The sequence below is a fragment of the Nymphaea colorata genome, chromosome 4 (assembly GCF_008831285.2).
Source record: "Nymphaea colorata isolate Beijing-Zhang1983 chromosome 4, ASM883128v2, whole genome shotgun sequence".
Lineage (NCBI taxonomy): Eukaryota > Viridiplantae > Streptophyta > Magnoliopsida > Nymphaeales > Nymphaeaceae > Nymphaea > Nymphaea colorata.
The window spans coordinates 383,370-407,300 of NC_045141.1; the positions used below are offsets into that span (position 1 = coordinate 383,370).

Genomic DNA, 23,931 nt, shown 5'->3' on the forward strand with positions numbered 1-23,931 from the left:
ACAGCGCCTGGGGTTTTGTTGTCGTGAAACCCTTGAACGCCCAAATCTGGTAATAATAGGGCAAACGTTTGGAAAACGGGCAATTCCGGCCGGTACCGATGACTTTGGTGGTCGAGCTCAGGCTTCTTGGGACTGCCGCTCGTCCAAGTCTCTGCCTAAACAATTTCACACCGATTGATGGCTAGTGGAAACAATGCCGAACCAAAGAAACTGCATGTGGCAAACAGGGCCGCCTTTGTTGCTCTCTATTTTCCTGGCTTCCTCACCGTTTCAACAGTGGGGAACAGAAGACCAGACGCTCATTGTAAGGAACAACAACAGACGGTGAACTTTTGGCTAACGATTCACAGCAAACACTTGTGCTCTGATACCATGTTAAAATTCAAAGAGAAACGAAGGAGAAAGTGACTCAAAGAAGAACAACGATTTTAACATGATTCAATTTTATGCTTACATCCACGACTCTGCAATTTCTCTCAATGAATTTGAGAGATGCAGGTTCCACTATTTATTTACGTTCGATTACATTTGAGTAGATATGGCTGCCTACAGAATTGCTGATTTTCAGCATTTGATATGGCAAGCATATCTTTTCTTTTTTTATCATGTTCATCACTAATTTTGTCAGGCATATCACGAGAGATTTGATCGTGATTTTCATTTATCATAACAATGTGTGACATTAAATGTGCCACTGAAGTCTTTCGGTGGAGAACAAACCGCGGCATTGGAAACACTAGAGAAAGTCTAGACGGTGATTCCTTTCCATGGCAAAATTTCCAAATGCCATAAATGAGGACCATGTATGGCTCTTGCAAAATTTTATTGAAAGGTTTTTAGTGACAACGTGCTTATGCGATAGTGAATCTTTTCAAGGCATTGGAGTAATACCACAGAGGGGTTTTTAGTGACACCTTCTTTGTGCATAGTTGATGTTTCATGGGTGGTCAGATAGTCATTAACGCTTTGTTTGGATAGAGGGAAAGGAGGGATGGAAAGGAAAGGGAGAAAAAGGGAATGAGAAAGGAATGAAATGAAAAGGAAAGGAAAGGAAAGGGAAGAGGTCATTATAAAGTGTGTTTGGATAGAAAGGAAATGAAAGGATAGAATTGCTAATACTTACAAATTAACTCCTAAGATTCAAAAATTTATCATTCAAATAAAATATCTTTAATTTGATTTCCTGGTTCAATAAAAGAGGAATCACACTTCCACTCAACATTTCATTCTATAGTAATAAATATGATAAAAATTTATATCAATCAAACAATTTTCAGGTGCACTAATTGGATGACATAAAAATGACAAAAACTTGATTTTGGTAAAAGGGTCGTTGTGAAATACCATCCAAGTCTCGAGCAGTGGAAGGGAGAGAGAGGCAGGCACGACAACCATCGGAGTCTTGACCAGCGGCAAGGAGGGAGAGAAAGAGCCAAACAAGGTCAGTTGATGTCTCTTCTGCGGGCAGGAAGAAAGGGTATACACGGTAAAAAGGGATAGACTTTTCATTTCCTTCCTAATCCCTCTAATTTTTGAGGAATTAGATTTACATTAGAGGTCCCTTTCCTTTCCCTCCCTTTCCAACCAAACAAACTTTTTGCTTTCATTTCTTTTCTCTTCTTTTAATTAATCAACCAAACAAAGGATTGATTGTTGTTTCATTCCCTTTTCCTCCAACCAAACAGGGCTTAAAGGATTTTTAGTAGTGTTCCTAAATGTAGTTGTTAATCTGCCATGGCATGAAATAAATGCCACCAAAAATTGCTTTGTGGCTTTGTAAGTGCGTCACTGAAGCTCTTTCCACATGAAAGTGAGAATGCCATCATTGATTGCTAGTGACACTTGCCTTCTCTTCACACTTGTTTTAAAAAAGAAACGGATTCAATACTCCACGTTTTTCAATGCATACTTCAGCTCGTCAATGCTTCCTCTTAGTGATTCAATTTACATCGACAAAGAGGAAGTATAAAATGGACAATAGAAGGATCGTGGAGCCAACAACAAAATAAATATGACTCATGGGAAACAGATGTTCGTTTAAATATTGCAAAAGATTTTCTTATTGTAACGCCCCATTGTAAAAGTTTAGCCTCCTTGTAAGATTAGGAAGAATCTTGAGAGGTCCATAAGAGGGCTGACAAAGTTATTAGTTGTCAGAGTTCCTAGTTGAGTTGGAGTTGAAACTGAAGCGGGTAAGGGGTAGGTTGGATCCATCGAACGAAGAGCTCAAGTTCAGTGTGTGAGTGAACTAAAACTTTGCAGTAGTATTAAAGCCGATCCAACAATCGAACCTAGGGTCCTACATGCACAGATTTGTGTGCATTAAAGAGGGTGGATGGTAACACCAAAATGTGAAAGTTTTGTCTCATATTTAACATTACAAGGAACCTTGAGAGGCCTATATGGGTGTTGGTTAAATGATTGGTTGTCATGGTTCATATTCCTTTTTGACTTGGAGCATAAACTAATAAGAGGCAAGTTGAAATCCATCAAACTAAGAGCTTGAACCAGGTATGGGAATGGATTGGGTCGTTACACTGCCCATGCAAGCATTTTCTATATAATAGTATTTCTTATGTAATATGTGCCAAATGAGAGTGAATGATGGTTGAATGGTTGGCACTTTAAAATAAGCTTTTTGTTCCTCTTTCCACAAATTCGGATTTTCCTTAGTATTCATGGATTTAGAAAGCCAACTATATAAACATGTGAATTAAATTTCAGATCAAATTTAGTTGTTAATTCAAAGACAGATTTGGATTGGATTCACTTGACCCATACTTTCTAGTGAGGACTGCCCTCCGTTGGCGACGATCTTTTTTTTTTTCCCTAGTACTTTTCAAATGCCAACAATAAGTGGGTATGTTAATCTTTCTAAATTTTTTAAAACTTTTTAAAGAGAGGTGGTACCTTTTTCTGAATTTGTTGGAAAAGAAGGACATCCATTCGAAGTCTGTCAAAGGTTAGAGACCCCTATTTGTCACGCCCATCTGTTGGGCAGCTCTTTGTAACTTCATCTACCAAATTGCATAGGTCGAAGAAATATTTTTGGCTGGATTTTTTAATTTTACCAAACAAACATTACGGGAGTGTTTGGTCATCTAATCCAGTTTTTTGAAAATTTGGTTTTTAAGAAAACCAAGTTTTTTAATGAGTTCTAAAAACTTTGTTTTCTTTTTTTTTAATAATATATTCAAAACCTGGTTTTTTAATAGCCTAAAGAGGCCAAGTTTTTTGTTGCTTTTTCTGAAATCAGGTTTTGTCAAAACCACCCAGTTTTGATGACACCCAACCACTTCAAAAACCTGGTTTTGGGGTGCCATCCGAACACTCCCTACACCTATTTAAACACAAATAACCAAAATTTTGAAGATCTTGAAAGCTAAGAACCAGATTTTAAATTTGCACGTGCTATGGTTCTTACCTATTAATTTAGAGCACAACAAATTGTCGGATGTCATACTTCTAAAAAAAAAAGTCGACTGCGCGGTGAGTGCGCTATGAAAATTAAATGAAAAGGAAAAAGTTTTATTGATTCATTTGAAAAGAAAAAAGCGTGGGCTACTGGTACTGGATCCAGACTCCGACGACCTCTATACAATACGGAAAAGCTCATGGTAAAGACAATGTGAATATGGCCAGCCCAAATTGGTAAACTACAGATATATTACTTGGACAAGTTCTGAATTATTCTTGCGTGAAATTTCATTAATCATTTCCAGCTGAACTATGTATGAATTGGACCTGGTGCTCAATCGGGCTTCTTCCTTAAGAACTCGAACAAATTCTATGCAGGTCCGGATCCATAACCTACCCATCGACAAGCCTTGCTAGAATTGGATGGTCCTGACATTTTATGTCAGATTCGTATCTGGTTTCAACATTTGAAGTTCCATGATCATACCGGCCTACACTTTTTCATTTTTCCAACCAACAGGTCTCCGAAAATTTGGTAGGTGCTAGGCACATACATGCTAGACAGAGACAGATAAGAAACAATTTCAGAGCTCTTCATCAAAGAAACAAAAAGGGTACACCTCTTCTTTTTGTATCCAACCTAAGTACTACTTGGTCCAACATGAGTTATTATCTGGTCAATATCCAATCTTTGACAGATACACAATATTATGCACTCCCCTTGACATAATGGTTCAGACCAACACAAGATTCTACTACTCAGACTGCTTGCCACTGATCAAATATAAGGTTGCAATGAATCAGATCTAAAGTGCATGTACGATTTACCATACTGCCGTTTTGGACCTACATATATTCGAATTCAAATAAGAAGGAAGAGAAATGTACACCTATAATTGAATCCTGTTCTGAATTCAAAATCAAAATGTGATCCGAATTTGAGTTTTAAGATTCACATTTGCATCAAAATCCGACGTTTGAACCAAATCTGAACCATATTATGATATATTGGGAAATAATTTTCAAAATTTATGGTCATTGCTGTAGGAAATTTCATAATCTGATCTGAATCTGATACGATATTTTGCTTAAATACGAATGTCAATCCAAATTCAATCGAATATCATTTCTTTAACTTTGAGTTTTGGCCTGATTTATGGGACCAGATACCAATTTTTTTCTGATACCTATTTTCTTTTAATTGAGTGGATCGATCAGACACTTGATTTGATTTAAATCAGATTTATTCAGAGACTTTCAATGAAATATTCGTCCTGCATACTCAGACACTTCCAACTCGAATCGAACCAGTTTAGGGAAAGCTAACCTTCATACAAATTCTGGATCTGGACCTAACAAAAGGGACCCAACAAAGAGGATCCATCACTCGCGTCGTATACATATACATTTACCGTGTCTACGTTTTTGACCTGCTGGGCACATATGCCGTGCTTTCTCTCCCACCCTGCCGACCGCTCGCGCCATCCAGACCTCACTCTGAGAAACCGCCGGCCGGTACAATGGTCGTCTGCAAATGCCGGAAGGTATGCTCGTCTCGAACATTCTTTTGGGCGAATTTGTTCGCCTTTTCCGTTAATTGCAGCAACGGGGGATCGTTGGTACTGTTTTTACTTCGTTGAATTTTGCGGTCCAATTCTGTTGTAGATCTCGTCCTGTTCGTTTGTTCAGTTTCAGATCTCTGTTCGTATATTTTAATGTTGTTCCGCGACACAATGTAATGAGCGAGGGTGAATGCTTTGGCCGCTCAGCGCTTAGTTTTTTTGGTTGTTTGGGCCGAAATCTTCAGCTTCCTATCGTGTTCTCGCTTGAGATTTCTCTTCTGTTTTTGAATTCATATTGTGATATTTCTTACCAACCGTAATTGAGGTCATATTGCGTTGAAATTTGTTTTGTAATTGAGGTCATATCGCGTTGAAATTTGTTTTACAAAGCGTTTTTTTAATTAATGTGTTGGATTTCTTGGACAACTTATCTTTCAATTTTTTCTGCGTGCGGGAAGGGTGGGCCACTACCTCCGATCCGGTTCTTCTTTGGTAGCTTTAAATGCTTAAGTTTTCTCGATGGGTTCTCAAGTTATGGAAGAATCAATACGTGAGATCTATTAGGTACACTCTTCTTCTTTCTGTCAAAATGTACTCAGATGTTTGCCTTTGGCAAATATATTTGTTCTACAAACCTTAAATAAGATCGATGACATTTGTGAAACTTGTGCATGTAGGCAACAAAGCTCTATTGTTTCGTACATAAAGTTCCTGTTTGCGGTGAATGCATTTGTTTCCAGGAGCACCAGATATGCGTGGTAAATTATCAGTTTCCTTAGCTCTGTTCTGTTTTCATGGCATCAAATTTAGGAGGTTAATTTGAACGTTTCTTCTTCACAAGTAGTATGTTTTGATTGATATGTACTTATATTCATGCCATAAAATCATTTCTATTTATTCAATGTAATTTATGCAATACATTTGTTTAACTCATTGTTGAGTATACAGTGGTTAACGTTCTATATTCCCATTTATTCAATATAATGTATGCAATGTAGTTGTTTGACTTATTGTTGGACTTATAGAGGCAAATGTATTGAACTTCATTCTGTATTTCTGATTGTTATCATAGGAAGCGAGAGCTTAGTGGCAATGTTATAAAGTGCATACCATGTCCTTTGTCGGTCGGATCAATAGTTAGATATGTATTTTACGGTATCGTGAAAAATTGTATTTTTTTAGTGTTAAATGTTAATGAATTAAAAAAAGAAGAAGAAGAAAAGTCAGGAAAAATCAAGAAAAAAGAGCATAATGCCGTTGTTAAAGTCAAAGTTGGATACAGGTTGATCAAGTTACTAAAAAGACACAAATGTGTGTGTGCATATATATATATATATATATATATATATAGTTCTATATATTATACATCTATATAAAACGGAAAAAACCACATACACAGATAAGCATAAATGTATTACACGTGAAAGGTTAGGTGGGTAATTAGGAGAGCGAGAAAAACATTCTATTAAGGTTACCAGTGTTACCAGTATTTTCTTTTCGTATAATTTAATAAATATTTATATTTAATTTAGGTGCATCTTTAAAATTATAGTTTGCGATGTCACTGGACACGAGGGCTACCTAAAACTCCAAAAAGTAAGAAGAGAGTACATTTTTACCTTATGGTAGGTTTGTATTTTCCTAAGGCCTAAAGGTTTGGCAAAGACAAAACACAGTTTATATCCTAACAGAAATTTAACTTTCTAAATTTTTTTTATCTAGAAAAAAGGAAAGTAGCATAAACAAAAGAAGTTAATAGTTGAAGGATCAAATCAACAACTAGTTGACCAAAAATTAGTTTCTGAAATGGTCCCTAACTACTTAGAGGTTAGGGGCTAGTCAACTAACTGAAGCCTAACCCAATTACAATTGAGATAATCTTTGCCTGCATAAACAGAATTTAAACTTCTCTACATAAACAAATCTTCTGGTAAGTTCAAATCTTTACAAGTGCAACTTTTAGAACGCATTTTGAAACTATTTTTCTTCTAAGCATATGCTGATTTAACTTTCGCCTTTCAGGATTTGGACTATTATGCATTCGATTTAATAAGCTATTTTTTAAGTTTCCTGAGTAGTTTGTTTCACCTACTTATATCTTCAGGTATGGGGACCAAAGATTGCAGGGTGATATTGAAATAATATCATATGTTACTGAACTGCTTCCTTTTCAAGACAAAGATCCTTATGGAAAATAGATATGATATGGATGTGGATCTTGTGAAGTTTGACCTGAATCTGGATCTGATTATGCAGAATTCATGTCACTCACATACAGAACCAATGATAAAAAGATTGAGAAAGCTACCACAAAATCCACATGCATAATATCTACTGCAAGGTATAAATACCTTGGACAATCCATCATGTGATGGGCAAGTGGGGCTCTTGTTGACCTAGATTTACCCAGCTCCTAAACCATCTGCCTCAACTTTATGGGTACTGATATGCATTAATGGAGTACCCTTGGATGTGAGTCAAGTAAATCTATGACTGGATTTTACAATAAAAATATACAATGATTACAATCTCAATACTTACAAACACTTACCTCCTTCTGCACTATAACACAATGGCTAAGCATGCTTATATTTTAAGAATAAAAGGATCAAAGGATGAAATATGAAACTAGCTTTTTGTTTCCAAAATGTGAAGAGTCAACAGTGACTAGATCCCATTAAGTTTTATTGCTATGTGAATCTTCAGATTATTCATTTGAAAAATGTATAGATGGTTACTGGTTACGAGGTTACAGTGGTACAATCTTTCTAATTGACTAGGTTCTCCATTTTTTTCCTCTTCATCCCCTTGTCCACTTATGAAGAATGGTTTTTATTTGGTGAGATTAGTTATTTTCTGGAAAGTGTATAGTCAAAACAATAGCTTACTATTTATTTAGTGAACCTCAACAAAGATGTTAAACATTATGCTGCAATTTGATATTCTTTTCAGCAACTTTCCTGTGGCTTCCTAATTGGCTATGGCTTTTAACTGGTTTCCTTATTCTCTTTCATTATCAAAGGTACGTGCTTATTCTGAATGGGTCATAGATGGTGAATATGATTGGCCACCAACCTGCTGCATGTGCCGGGCAGTTCTAGATGATGCATCAGATTGTCAAACTACCCGGCTTGGCTGCTTGCGTATGTTCTGTTGCTACAATGGAAAGATGCTTTAGACTCTATATGCATTTTTTTACTGACTCAATATCTTTCTTTTTTGGGGCAATACTTCTGTTCATCTCAGATGTTATTCACACAAGCTGCTTGGTATCCCATATACAGAAATTTCCTCCTAATACTGCTCCTGCAGGATATATCTGTCCAGCGTGCTCTTCTCCAGTAAGATTGCTGACTACAAAGATGTTCTCCTTTTCACTGTTGAATATAGCAAAATATCTTGGAAATATTAATAGAAGATTTTCAACTCATTATATATCTGGGGGTTATTGCTAGTGCTTGAGTAAACTTCACACTTCTACATTGTTGGGAGTTGTTAGGAATGGACTTGGAGTGATCTCCATACTTAGGACATTGGAAAAACGGGCTGGTACTTGGCACATTTTACTACTTTAAGCATATTGGAATTGAAGGATATGATGTGTCCATTGTAGCATGACTCAGGCATGCATACAACTTACATCTTACAAGCAACATAGATCCACTCTCTATATGAAAAGCCCATGGAATGAGATTGGCCTTTGGTCATTTTACTTTGTGGTGGATAATTTCGTCATGAACACGTGGAGATTAGTTGGTTGAGGCATCTGCAAAGGTTTAATAAGCACTTTCTCAAAATGTGCCATGTCATGTTATTGGCTATCTATCTTTTCTAGTAGATGAAGTAGGTGATGCAGGTGACATCAGTAGATGGGGCCAATGTATAGAACACCGGGTCACATGACAATTATATGAACTTCAACATTGCTTCTTAGAGATTTCATTTCAACTTCAATTTATTTTTCTCGGATGGCTATCTGATTTAATAGCTGCTGGTGGTTATCTCCACCATGGCTATCAAATGTGTTCTTTGGAGGAGACACACCACTTTGTCTAGACCTAGGATGAACTTGCCTTACCTTGTTGTTGTCTAGTTGGAGACATTTCATAAAATTGGAATAATACCTTACCCTGTTGCTGACTACATTGTTCATATTGAATGAGGATTTGAATGAGGATTTCTTTCCCTATTTGTGCTGTCTCAAAGGACTACATGTAATTCTGAATAAGAAATGGCTAAGAATAGTGCTTCTAAAGAGCTCCTGCACTCGTGTTGCCATGAGTCGGGTGCTGGTGTGGCTCCACATGGCATGTCCATTGCGGTCAGCTGAACTAGGCCAAAAACTAACTATTTTAGATGCACATAGTGACAGAACACAGTGACAGAGGCAGGTGTGGGCAGTTACCTCCATGGACACAAAAAATGTTTATGCATTGCTACCTCATGGCTATTTTTGTTATTTCCATATTGCTGCCCTTTGAAAATCTAAAACTTAAATATTATTACCCCTTAACCAAAACTTTCTGGCTTGGCTCCTAGATGCACACCTGACTAAACTAGCTCAAGTACAAATGTTTATAACAACTAAAATGTAAATATGGATAAATAAGGCTATTAAATTAATTGACTATATATTTGTATCATAGTCACAAAAAACTATCTCGGGTTTTAAACGGCAACTCGGCAAGGTTTTTCTTCGTATAATACAGTGAGCTAGAAAAAAGGGGAAAATATGGTAATTTTTTAATAAAATATTTAAAAAGCTAAAAATGAGGAAAAATAAAATAAGTCAAAAACTAATAACACCAACATAAAAAAATAAGTAATTTGCAACAAATAAAAATTTGAAAATGAAAACAAACAGTTTGGCATTAAAAGAAAACGTGAAAATGAAAAAAAGGAAAAAGCTTTTTTTGTGTTTTTTATTTTAATGTTTTTTTAAAAAACAGCGTTTTTTAAAAGTTTTATATGGCTAATTTATTTGTTGCATATTTTGGAAAAAAACATGTTTTTTGTAACTATGATTTGTATATATAGATATATATATCCTTGTTGCTGCACCTAAGTTTGTTTGAAAATTACTGCATCCTCACCCACACCCCGAACTCGGGTGATATAGGTGATTCAGAAAGGGTCTGGTCTTTTGTGAAACACAGCAAATACATGCAACTCAAACCAATGTTTTAAACATCGTGACTCAATACTCGATTTGTCCATTCTTGACTTGTGAATTGATAGGCCAACAGTTACTGACCTGGGCCAGGTTTTATTAATTATTGTTTGTAGAGAAAAAAGAAGGAAATGTAACTGGTCATTAAAATATGAAAAGGTTGTACAATGACTTGATCACATGTTTGATGCGAGCTTGGTCTAGGCCTGCTTCTAGGACCCCAGGGTGAAGCTCGGCCAAGGGCAGCAGGGCTGCCGTGCAGCTATGCTTGGACACAGCCACACCTCGAAAATGGCAACTTTGCTCTGCCATGCCTTTTGGGTTGGAAGATCTTTTAATTATAAGCTCACACCAAAATTTCAGCACGATCCAAGTATGGGAGAGGGAGTTATGGCCGTTGGAAGTCGGCGGGCTGAGTGTCGAACATGTGGCATGCGCAAAGACAGGTTCTGGCCAGTGCGCGGTCAGACAGAGTAATCGATGATAGCTCTCTCATCCAAACTTTTATTGAACCTTGTAATAGCTTGTTGGAAAGATAATTTCAATTTTCCAACCACTATAGGCACACGATGATCCGACGTCGTTTGATTGGGGAAATCTGCCAAGAAAGATGACGCTTGACTCTGAATTTCTGCAGAATGGGATCTTGGCTTTGGGAAAATGGCTGCCGGATGAATCGTGTGCTGACGGCCATTGGTGGCTTTGGTTCGAACGCTCACCAAAGAGAGCAATGCATGAAAGGTTGCCAGCAGTTATGGATTGCAACCGGGAGATGCCTTCTACGCGAGGGTCCTGGGTTGTGCACGTTCTCCTTTTGTAGAGGAGAGCCTGTCGACTAGGGGTAGGTTGCCCAACAAAGACTGAAAAGTCGGTGGCCAGCGAGATTGTGACAAAGTGGGAGAGGGGCAGCTTTTAGAGAGGCACCTACACTACGGCACACTTCCAAGGATGTGCAAGGGAAAAGGGAGAAAGGGGGGGGGGAGTGAAACACTAAAAAGACTTACTTTTGTTTTCTTCATAATCCCAATAGACAAGGTTCAACACCTTTTATAGAGGGGGAGTGGGGGACACACAATACAAGGACGAAACAACCAATAAAAACGAAACAAATTCAAATAACGCATCCTCATTGGCTAGATTGAGGTGGCGAATAGAAAAAAGCTAGATTTGGCCTTCCCATTGGCCGGTTTGAGCTGGGTAGCACCTTTTTAGGGGCTTGCCAGAAATAGAGCAGAGGTGAAAGGCAAGCAAATGGGCTGGTGCCTGCTTGGCGCTGAGCGGGGCTCACTCTTGTAAGGTGGCGCGCAGGTGTTCGACAGTTATGGGTGCACACCTGGCCTCCTAATGAAGTGGCAGTCCATGCGGATGCAGGTGTGTGTCTAGCATGTGCCTGCCATGTGGAAGAGTGAGCCTACCATACTTTGGAGTAAGGTGGACCCGCCCTGGTGCACATGTGGCTCTGCCGAAGGTGTGGCCAATGGATTGGGCGGCTGACTGCCCTTTTGTAGGGCTCAAGGTGGCTCGAGCCTGGGTAATATGCTAGGCTTTAGGCCGAGCTCTTGCTTTGCAAACTCTGGGGCAAGCGAGAGTGGGCACTGGCTACCAATTGTGGCCTTACTATGTGGCAGCACATTGGTGGCTACATGCTGAGGACTGTGGCATGGACTTGGTCTCCTCTTGACACTGAGATTGGTGATGGAGATGGTGGAAGCGGGAAGAGATTCCCGGAGGGCTTGGGCCCTTGCCGATGTCCTATTGAATAGCCTCCATGAGAGCGTTGTCTAGCATTGGGTGTGGTCGATGGCAGCAGAGCCAAGGGGTGATAAGATGGATGCGGGCCAAGGCGACATTGCATCAATAAGTCAGAAATAAGTCAAGCAAACATCAAAGTAATATGGAGATTTTTTGAGATACACCATATCCCCCACTTGAGATTCTTCATCTCGCATGTGTTTGTTATGTTGTTGCTGCAAGTCTTCCCTTGATCATCTCCAATGTTTTGTCTGTACTCAACAATTGCATGTCAACTTCGTTAAGCTGGTTGGACTGGATTGAATTAGCATAAATCTGGTGGGGGCTTGCCATAAACCACTTGACATAGGAGACTCTGGTGTCCGAGTTTGAAGTGGTATTATAAGTGAAGTCAGCCCAAGGGATACTCTGTCCAATTATAGAGCTGGAGTCTTTCATAGCAACACAAGTAAGTCTTAAGTCTTTGAAACATGGTTGGCTGCCTTTGCTAGTCCATCTGTTTGTGGATGATACATTGTACTTAAGTCTAGTGTGGTCTGGGATGTTGAGAAGTAGTGAATCCTATCCGTCGTAATGGACTGGGATGTTGAGAAGTATTAGGAATTAGTAAGAAGGGTTTTTTTGGGAAACTTATTGTTCTCGATGGGAGTGTTTAAGAACTTTTTTTTTTTTTCGTGGACTCTATCTAATTCCCATTGCTGACCCTATATCTCTTTTAAGAGAGGATTAGGGTAAATCATTCCTATAGTTTCTCTCCATCTCTCTCTCTCTCTCGCTCTCTCTCTCTCTCATGTCTTCTTCTTCTTCTACTCTAAATGTTACTTCAACATGGTATTAGATCCAGAATCTCTTGGCAGTTTTTGAAGCCTAAATCCTCTTCTTCTTCATCTTCCTTCTCTCCTTATTTCTTGTTTTGATCATCTTGGTCGCCACATTCGGTTTGTGGTTCCTTAGTACGATCTAGGGTTTTGCTGAAAACCTTAGATTGATGTCATGTTGAGGTCGTAGATGATATGTAAAAGTTTCGACCAGTCTGGATAAGTGTTGTCTGCTGAAAGGATGCCAGGAAAATTGAATTGAAGATGGTGTTGCTGAGATGAAAATGGTGAACTTGTGTTGGTGACGTCTTTGCGCTCTTGGTTAGTAGAGGAAGATATTGGTGATTTGTCCAAATAGTTCAGATCTGGACTTTTTCTCATGGAAGTTGTCAGACCTGAATATTTTTTTTTGTTGGTTGGTAGAGTTGATGTTAAAACAATGTATTGTCTATGTCACATAGGTACGGGTACGGATCATTTTCAAAAAACTTGAGTGCGGGGGTACGGCCGTACACACACATGCATGCACACACACACACACACATATCTATATATATATATGTGTGCGTGTGTGTGTGTCAAAAAATTTCAAACAGAATAACACATTCACACATATATATATCAAAAAATTACAAACAGAATAACATATTCATAAATCATGATCCAAAATTTATCAGTCTTGATCTCATTCTCTTCAGTCGCATAATTAACATACAAAATACATCAGCGTTCTTGAATCTCATTCTCCTCAGTCACATCATCAAGATTAGAAGGAGCAACAGGTTCTGTAAGGTCCATATTAAGAGCATGCAAATCATGTTCCCCTTCAAGGTCCAAGTCAATGTCCTCTGGATTAACATCCCAGTACTTGGATGATCCTGAACTGCAAGTTGCAACAAAATCAAAATATGATTTAACTTTTAAGTTAATATTTGATAGAAATGTAGCACCAATATCTGTAACCCGAAAACAGCACTCACGCAGGAAGATAGATAGAGAGAGAGAGAGAGAGAGAGAGAGAGAGAGAGAATGAAAACAAGAAGAAACTGAGGAGAAGAAGCCGTAGCCAAAATGGTTTGCACGGCCTCTATTTATAATCTCATTTTCAGAATTCTAAGAGTCTCCAATCGTAGAATCCTAGGAGATTTCACAAGCTCCAAGGACATTAATTACATCATAGAAACCTAAGAGACTTCACATATTACAAGGATATTAACTACAACATAGAATCCTAGGAGACTTCCCATATAACAAGGATATTAACTATAACATAGAATCCTAGGAGACTCTTCACATGTTACAAGGACATTAAATATTTTAACACATTCTACAAGGAGGTGGAATCCTAAGAGACTCCTCTTCAACGTGCTGGTGAAGGATTTATATTTTAACACCCTCCCTCAAGTTGTGCATGGTTTTGCACCATGTACAACTTGCCTTTTAGAAACCAGAATCGTTCCTTTGTTAATCCTTTTGTAAATAAGTCTGCAACTTGTTCATCTGTACGAACATAAATAGGCTGAATTTCCTTGTCTTCCACCTTTTGTCTAACAAAGTGTTGATCAATCTCAATGTGCTTTGTTCGACCATGTTGTACGAGATTAAAGGCAATGTTAATAGCGCTTTGATTATCGCACATTAACATTGATGTTTTAATCTTTTCTCCAATGTCTTCTAGCAAATGTCTAACCCATGTAACTTCAGCAGTACCTGCAGCCATGCATCTGTATTCAGCTTCAGTGCTGGATCTTGCTACTGCCTTTTGCTTTCGACAACTCCAAGACACAAGATTACGTCCAATGAAAATACAAAAACCAGAAATGGACTTTCTTTGATCGGGATCTCCAGCCCAATCTGCATCTGTGAATGTCATAAGTTGATGTCCAGTAGTTTTATTTTCACTCTTACCATAAACTAAGCCATCTCCTGCTGTCCCTTTAAGATATCTTAATATTCTTTTGACAGCATCCATGTGAGTATCTCTAGGTGCATGCATAAATTGGGATACTTGATTCACAGCATATATAATATCTGGTCTAGTAAATGTAAGATATTGAAGTGCCCCAACAATACTTCGATATTGCGTAGGATCTTCATATAACTCCCCATCTTGAGCACTTAGTCTTTGATTTAGAACACTAGGAGTTCCAACAGGCTTACAATCAGACATACCTGACTTTTTCAACAAATCCAACCTGTATTTCTGTTGTGTCAATGTGAGGCGATTATTGTGCCTATCAATCTCCACTCCAAGAAAGAATCGTAAATCACCAAGCTCTTTCATTTTGAAGTTTTGCATCATCAAAACTTTAGCTTCTTCTATGTGTTTTTCTGAATTGCCTGTGATAACAATATCATCAACATATATAAGAAGTAAAGTAAATATGTTTTCCTTTCGATAAATGAAAAGAGAGTGATCTAGAGGACATCTCCGAAAACCACATTCTTGAATCTTGCAAGAGAAACTGTCAAACCACGAACGTGAGGCCTGTTTAAGTCCATAAATAGATTTTCTTAGTTTGCAAACCCATGCATGAGAGTCTCCTTTCGTGTATCCTGGAGGTTGTTCCATATATACTTCCTCCCTTAAATCACTCATGATACCTGCTCATATTCATGTTTCCTTTTCATTTCTCGCTTTTCAGATGTAATGGCTGACAAGGGAAAAGCAATTTCAAGTGCTTCTATGTTAGTAAATTCTAGTAGTAGTGTCAATATTGATTCAAGTGAAACCACAGATCGGTCTCAACCACTTTGGAGACTTGTATCAAAAGGAGAAAAAACTCCCGGTGATGAAGGCAATATACAATTCGAATGTAAGCTCTGCAATGGACGATTCACAAGTTCATATTGTTAAGTTTGTATGTATAAGGGATTGGGTCTGTTCAGACCCGATCCACTTTCTTTCTAACTTAACGCCTAAATACATTAGGCGGTGGTATCTCTTGTAATTACTTCATGTTTTATTCCTTTTGTTGTAACCTGATTAGGTCATGTTAATAATAGAGATCAAGCATCGTGTGGCTGCATTGGCCGACGACATTCTTTCCTTCATTGCTTCCCTTCTATTCTCTATTCTCAATCCCTCTTATTTTCAGACGGAGAGACGTGGTTTTGTGGTATTTTGTGAAGATTCTTACATGGTATCAGAGCCAAGTTGCATCGTCCTCCGGTGAGTGATTTCAGTTTGATGTAATCTGCCCTAAATCCTATTTTCTGCCATGATTATTCCTAATTTCTGTTTCTGCCCTAAATCCCACGATTTGCCCTAATTTCTATCGTGGCTTTTAAATTCTGCCCTAAATCCCAAGAATTGCCCTAATTTCGTTGCTACAATTTGCCCTAATTTCTGTCGTTGCTTTTAAATTCTGCCCAAATCGCCTGCACTACTCCTCTCTATTCAGTCATGGATCAGCCGACCCCTTCTCTTCTATCCTCCAGTTTTCTCTCCCAACTCATCTCTCAAAAACTGAACCATAGTAATTATTTGACTTGGAAACGTCAAATTGTCCCATTTATTAAAAGCCATAGACTGTATGGGCACATCGATGGGACTACTCCAGCACCTCCAAAGTATATTGACCGTGAAGTAAAGAAGACAGTCATGGGAGATAAAGGTGAAATTAGTTTTGAATATGAAACTCTTACTGAGAACAATCCCGAATATGAAGTTTGGCTGGCTCACGACCAGTCTCTTGTTGCTTATATCACTTCTACCTTGTCAGAGGAGGTATTGGGAGGTATTGATGATGATTTAACTGCCCTAGAGTTGTGGTCTACCCTTGCCACAACATATTCTCAAGTCTCGGAAGCATGTTTTCTACAATTAAGAAGGCAATTTCAGGACATCAAGCATGGGACGCGTACAATTTTGGAATACTTGAATGAAATCAAGAGTGTTAGTGATCAGCTTGCTGCAATTGGACATCCCGTCAGCGACAAGGACAAAGTTCAACAAGCCTTGAGTGGACTGGGAACAAAATTTTTCTGCACAGCCTTGGAAGTCCTACCTATTCTCCCATCTTTTGAAGATCTGAAGGCCAAGCTTTTTCAATACGAAGCTAGTCGTGTTCAGCGACAGAATTTGATTCCTTCCAACAGCCACAATGTACTGATCACAGGGACACATGCACTGCAACGGAATCGCACTCGTCCTTGGACTTCTCAGGCAGGAACGGGAAGAGGGATTCTCCCAACACCACCAGGCATGAATACTACCTCTGCCACATCTAGAAGGGTTCCAACTTGTTTCTATTGCAACAAGAGGGGGCATGTAAAATCAGAATGTTGGCACAACCCTCAGAACAAAAATAATCAGGTTAGGCGTGAGAACAAGGCAGCAGTAGGGTTAGCTTCATCATCATCTGGCTCAAATCAGACATCAAATGTTTCAGCAGACGTGCAGCAACTTCTCATGACAGCCCTATCTAAGCTCCACTTGAAACAAAACGAGCAAGGACAGTGGTATGTGGACTCTGGAGCAGCAACCCATGTTACTGATGACACAAGTAATCTCTCTAGCGTTTTCCCTTATTTAGATCAAGGCTCAGTTGTCACGGGAGATGGTTCCCATCACACAATATCGCACATTGAAAATGCACAAATATCTATGGGCTCTTCTTCCATTCTGTTAAAGAATGTCCTTGTTGTTCCAAGTGTCAAGAAAAATATTATCTCAGTGTCTAATCTTATTGATGATACTCACTCCTTTGTTGAATTCACACCGTCTTCTGTTTATGTCAAGGATGCTCGAACCAAGAAGACATTCGCTGAGGGCACTCGCAAAGGAAATATGTATGTCCTTGAAGGAGCTCCACAGTTGTCAAAACCTCACTCTTCAGATTCATGTTTTCCAAGTCATAGTGAAGTCAATGTCGCAGAGTGTAATAAGCCATCCATTTGGTATGGTCGGTTAGCTTATTGTAGTCAGTCTTTTGTTCAAAGTCTTGTTGCAGACGGACTCTTAGATAAGTTCAGTTAGTGAGTCCAGCATGTGCTCAAGTTGTCATATCTGTAAGAGCCATGCCCTTCCTTTTCAATTAATCAATAAAAGAGCTTCAAAGGTTTTTGACACCATATATTCTGATGGTTGGGGGCCTGCTCCAATTCCTTCTTCTTCTGGGAGTAGATACTATGTCATTTTTATTGATTCATATTCCCGATATACTTGGATCCATTTCATGAAGCACAAATCAGAAGTTTTCCGATTGTTCACTCAATTTCATGCCTTGGTTCAGAATAAATACTCCAGTAATATTGTGCATTTTCAATGTGATGGTGGTGGTAAATTTATTTTTAATGAATTTCCTGAGTACTTACTAGATAATGAGATCACTAGACAAATTTCATGCCCGCATACTCCTCAGCAAAACGGAATTGCTGAAAGGAAACATAGACATATTGTTGAAAGCGCCCTCAGCATGATGCATGACACAGACTTACCCATGACATTGTGGACCGAGGCTTTTCATACGGCTGTCCATGTTATAAATCGACTGCCATTGGCTTTGCTTGATGGACAATCACCATATTTTCTGTTACATCAAGAGCAGCCATACTATGAGGAATTGCGTGTTTTTGGATGTGTTTACTATGTGCATGTTGATGTTTCTCTACGAAACAAGTTTCAAGATCGTGCTATTTTGTGCAAATTTATAGGGTATGCAGAAAATTACAAGGGTTATAGATGTTACAACCCTAAAACTGGTCATGTTCATATTTCACGGCATGTTGTTTTTGATGAAAGCAGGTTACAAGATCCCAAGGCTACTTGTATGACACTCAAGGATAAAAATGAGGTTTATGACACTTGGCTACATGCTGAAATCTTAAAACAAGGGGCAGAACGTTTGACTGAGCACAAGGAGCAAGGTGTTAATGAGCCCGAGACACTTGTGAATAGTTCCTTGGACAGCATGCCCTCATCTTCTCACCATGATCCACCTATACATAGTCGGTTCTCAGGGCTGGTGTACTCTAGGCGATCAGCTCCTACTGCAGTCCCACGTCAATCACAACGTGTGCGACATCCCATTGATCGATGGGTGAGTTATAACAACTTTTCTTTAGATTTTCAATTGTTTATGACAGAAGTGAGCAAAAAGGTGGAACCAAAATCCTATCACCATGCGAGTAAGGAAAAATGTTCGGTTGAAGCTATGAATGAAGAAATGGCAGCCTTGCATGAGTGACAGACTTGGTAGATTGTCCCTCGTCCAGATGATAAGAATGTTGTGGGCTCCAAATGGGTTTACAAACTGAAATATAAGCCAGATGGTAACATTGATCGACATAAAGCACGTCTTGTGGCGCGCGGTTTCACTCAGCAATATGGGGAAGATTATGATGAAACATTCAGTCCTGTTATCAAGATGGGCACAATACGTGTGATTATTTCTCTTGCAGTCTCATATGGATGGCCTCTTTACCAGTTAGACGTCAAAAATGCTTTTCTTCATGGGATTCTTAAGAAAGAGGTATACATGGAGCAACCTCTCGGCTATACTACTCATGATCCTTACAAATGAGTTTGTAAGTTACACAAGTCTTTATATGGGCTGAAGCAAGTTTCTAGATCATGGTTCGATCGGTTTTCTCATCATATACAACAAGATGGTTTTCTACGAAGTTCTCTCGATCATTCCTTGTTTATATATCATACCGGAGAAGCTACCACTTGGTCACTTATATATGTAGATGATATTGTTATAACGGGGAATTCTTCTTCACATATATCTTATGTTAAGGGTATGTTGCAGCAAGAATTCAAGATGAAGGATCTCGGCGAACTACGGTACTTCTTGGGTGTTGAACTTGACAGGACGAATGATCGATTGACTCTTACCCAGCATAAATATACCCTTGATATTTTGGACAGGGCAGGTATGATTAATTGCAAACCCATAACTACTCCTAGTGTTCTGAACACTAAATTGGCTGCCTCTGATGGAACCGCTGCCTATTCAAATCCTACCTTCTATCGCAGCATTGTTGGTATGTTACAATACCTCACTTTTACTCGCCCAGACATAGTATATGCTGTAAATCAGATCTCTGAGTTTATGCATGCACCCACAGAAGGACATATGGATGCCGCTAAGCGGATCTTACGGTATCTCAAAGCTACCCTTGGGGATGGACTGGTCTATACAAAGTGCCCCAATGTTTCTCTTGGACATAGCATATATATTTATATTGATGCAGATTGGGCAGGAGATCCCGATGACCGACGCTCAGTTTCAGGTTTCTGTCTTTTTCTTGATTCTAATCTCATTTGTTGGAGCAGTAAAAAGCAGCGTGTAGTTGCACGATCCAGCACTGAGGCAGAGTATAGAGCAATGGCTGCAGGGACAGCTGAGGCGTCATGGTTACGGCATTTGCTTGGAGAGCTCAATTATCCGATTGTTCAGTCATCATTACTATGTGACAATCAAAGCGCAATCAAAATTGCCTACAACCCCATTTTGCATAATCGTACCAAACACATTGAGATTGATCAACACTTCATTCGTCAGAAGGTTGAAGAAGTCGAGATCTTGCCTACTTATATCTCCACCAGTGAACAGATAGCGGATCTTTTTACCAAAGGACTCACAGGGCAGCACTTTTGGGATTTGAAAAACAAGTTGTGCATGATAAAATCTCATGCACAACTTGAGGGGGGCTGTTAAGTCTGTATGTATAAGGGATCGGGTCTGTTCAGACCCAATCTACTTTCTTTCTAACTTAACGCCTAAATACATTAGGCGGTGGTATCTCTTGTAATTACTTCATGTTTTATTCCTTTTGTTGTAACTTGATTAGGTCATGTTAATAATAGAGATCAAGCATCGTGTGGCTGCATTGGCCGACGGCATTCTTTCCTTCATTGCTTCCCTTCTATTCTCTATTCTCAATCCCTCTTATTTTCAGACGGAGAGACGTGGTTTTGTGGTATTTTGTGAAGATTCTTACACATATACACGTGTTAAAGCACATTTCTTACACATCCATGCTCAAGGAATTAGACCATGCCCAAAACTTGACAAAGCTACATTGAGAGAATTGAAATAGGAGGCAGCTGAATTGAAGAAAAATTTAGGTAAATCAAGTGAACTTTATGTTCCTTGGCTATGTAAACCGGTACGACACCGGTACCGGTATGGTTGCGGCTTCGAGTGCTGCGTTAGCTGCAACGGGTATGGTCAACACACCCGCGGTCATTTTTGACCAATTTCGGACTTGGTCAATTGTGACCGAGTCTAAAATTGTCTGATTTTGAATTTTAACGTCTTTTACATTTTAACGTTTTTTTTTTTTACAAATTCACATTAAAATTTTTGAAAAACCCTTAAACGATGATCATCTTCGTCTTCAACCATCGTCCTTCGTCTTCAACCTTCACCAAAAGAAACTGATGGCGAGCGGCGACGGTAGGCGGCGAACTGAGTTTTAGAGAAGGAAGAAGAAGAAGAAGAAGAAGATGTATTAGTTTTGGGTCGTACCGAGTTTTGGATTTTGTGGGGTTGATCGGAGGCGTTTCTCTTTTGGCATTCTTGTTATTGTCGTTTTTTCGATTGGTGAGTGATGTGGAGCTTCTTTTAGTTCTCGTTTTCTCGTTTTGGTGATTTTTCTTTCGATTGGCATGCCGTTGTCCATTTTTCTTTTGTTGTCCTGGCTTTATCATGAGATATTGTTGCATGCATTGGTAATCTGTCTTTGTTACTGTGACTATTATGTTTTTCATTTTTTGTTTTTGGTTTTTCTTTGATATTGATGAGTCTGCAAGTAACTTTTCTCTCTCACTGATACCTTGGATTCCTTTTAGTGTTTTGATCCAGCTGGTTTTCAGTTTTATCTTTTCTTTTTCGAGTTCGGTGTTCTAATTGTTATTTGCTCTGTATAGTTGGAACAAAATAAGCCAGAGAAAAGGGCGATTCTGGTTGTTCTTAATGGAGGTTCCAAATTGAGTTTCTACAAGAACAATGAAAGTCTCTATGACATTGGGCACTTCACTACGGTCTTTCAACAAGTATACAAAGGTGTTTCGAGAACTATCATCTATAAAAGTTATAACCATGACAAGATGGAATTCCTGAAGGCCCCCACACATCAGAATGGATCAAAGCAAAAACTTTATTAGAACGATTGGTAGAAACAAGGTATGAAGCCCTAACATGTTTAGCCAAATAACATACATCACAAGACATCATAGTCATATCTAAACTAGAACATAAATCAGGGAACAACTGTCTAAGAATTCCAAAAGGAAGATGCCCAAGACGCTCATCTCAGTGCAAAACCAACTGTCGGAAGTCCTCGCTACTCTTCTTTGTTCTGCTAACCCCCGTCATAAGAGCTGTAGCAACATGCATGGCTAACTGATATCAGTGTTGTACGTATCGTACGATACGGGGCTGTATCGTATGATATCGTACTGTATTGTTTATGATTTATGGTATGATACACCCCCCGTATCGTAAATGGGGGGTGTATCGTTCCTGTATCACATGTATTGTGCAATACAGGCTTATTTTGAAAAGGGGTGCCCGACGTTTCCTTTTTCGATTTTTCTTTAAAACGTCCACCCCTTCTTCATTTCTTATGTAGGGAATTGTGCGTCCAAGGAGGGAGATCATCAATTTTCACAGTGAAAACATCGATTTTCACCGTGAAATCATCGATTAAACGGTCGATTTGTGCATGGGTGGTTGATTCTTGTTGGGAGGAAAGGAATTTTCTTGATTTCTTCTCTATATGGTATGAAACTCTTGTTTTTACCATATATTCATATATTTTTACCGTAGATTGAAAGATTTTCGATTGTTTTTTATTAAGTTTACCGTAGGTTTTCATTTTTTTTGTGAAGATATGGATCCTATATGGCAATGGTGCGAAAGAGTGAAGGACAATGACCGGTTAAAACTGAAATGTAGCTTTTGTGAGAGTACATTTTCAGGAGGGATTATTAGAATGAAAAACCATTTGGTGGAGACCTCCAAGGATGTAGCTCCATGCGTTGGAAAACCAAACAAACCTTTGCCTCCATTTGTGCGTTTGCAATGTTTAGATATGCTTCATGTTTTACATCAAAGGAAGATACAAAAACAAATGGAAGAGGCAGATGTAGGCTATAATGAGCCTTGGGAAGATGAAGAAGAAGAAGAAGAAACTTATGAAAATGTTGAACATGATGAATATGATAGCAGTCTAAGAATAGATGTGGATAGCTCAAGAGGTAGAGGGAAAGGAATCATGTATGAAGGAGGTCGTTCTGACCCATCGGGAAGGAAGAGAAGAGGTGTGAGAATCTTCAGAAGTTCGTGTCTCTCCGGGCGAAAACAAGAATGATTGAGAAGAGAGGATAGAGAAGAAGAAGTTGATGGAGGCAAAGGTGCAGTCGGCGCTTTCAACAATATGTCTATGTTTCCGTTCAGCAATTCCATTTTGCTGAGGAGTATGTGGGCATGAAATCTGTCTAGTGATCCCATTATCTAGTAGATACTCAGTAAATTCATTAGAAATAAATTCACCACCACCATCACATTGAAAATGCACAATATTACTGGAGTATTTATTTCGAACCAAGGCATGAAATTGAGTAAACAAACGGAAAACTTCAGATTTGTGTTTCATGAAGTGTATCCAAGTATGTCAGGAATATGAATCTATAAAAATGACATAGTACCTACTCCCAGAAGAAGAGGGAATTGGAGCAGGCCCCCAAACATCAGAATATATGGTGTCAAAAATCCTTGAAGCTCTTTAATTGACTGAAAAGGAAGGGCATGGCTCTTACAAAGATGACAACTCGAGCACATGCTGGACTCACTGACTGAACTCAGACTGGACTTATCTAAGAGCCCGTCTGCAACAAGACTTCGAACAAAAGACTGACTACAATGAGCTAACCGACCATGCCAAATGGATGGCTTATTATACTCTGCGACATTGACTTCATTATGACTTGAAGAACATAAATCTAGAGGGTGAGGTTTGGACAGCTTTGGAGCTTCTTCAAGGACATACATATCTCCTTTGCGAGTGCCCTCAGCGAATGTCTTCTTGGTTTGAGCATCCTTGACATAAACAGAAGATGGTGTGAATTCAACAGAGGAGTGTGTATCATCAATAAGTTTGGACACTGAGATAATATTTTTCTTGACACTTGGAACAACAAGGACATTCTTTAATGGAATGGAAGAAGAACCCATGGATATTTGTGCATTTCCAA

The 23,931-nt window shown here is 38.9% G+C and overlaps 1 protein-coding gene across 3 annotated transcripts in view; it reads left to right on the forward strand.

Moving 5' to 3' along the window:
• The first annotated feature begins 4,835 nt into the window (after nucleotides 1-4,835).
• LOC116252475 (uncharacterized) overlaps nucleotides 4,836-23,931 on the forward strand; it is a 56,772-nt gene continuing 37,676 nt past the window's right edge. For all 3 annotated transcript variants that reach the window (XR_004172219.2, XR_004172220.2, XM_031626756.2), the window contains exons 1-4: nucleotides 4,836-4,961; nucleotides 5,657-5,737; nucleotides 8,002-8,122; nucleotides 8,226-8,320. Coding sequence is in view for 1 of the 3 variants with exons in the window: in XM_031626756.2 (XP_031482616.1) it covers nucleotides 4,938-4,961; nucleotides 5,657-5,737; nucleotides 8,002-8,122; nucleotides 8,226-8,320 (321 nt within the window). In the remaining 2 variants the exon portion in view is untranslated. The remainder of the gene's footprint in view (nucleotides 4,962-5,656; nucleotides 5,738-8,001; nucleotides 8,123-8,225; nucleotides 8,321-23,931) is intronic.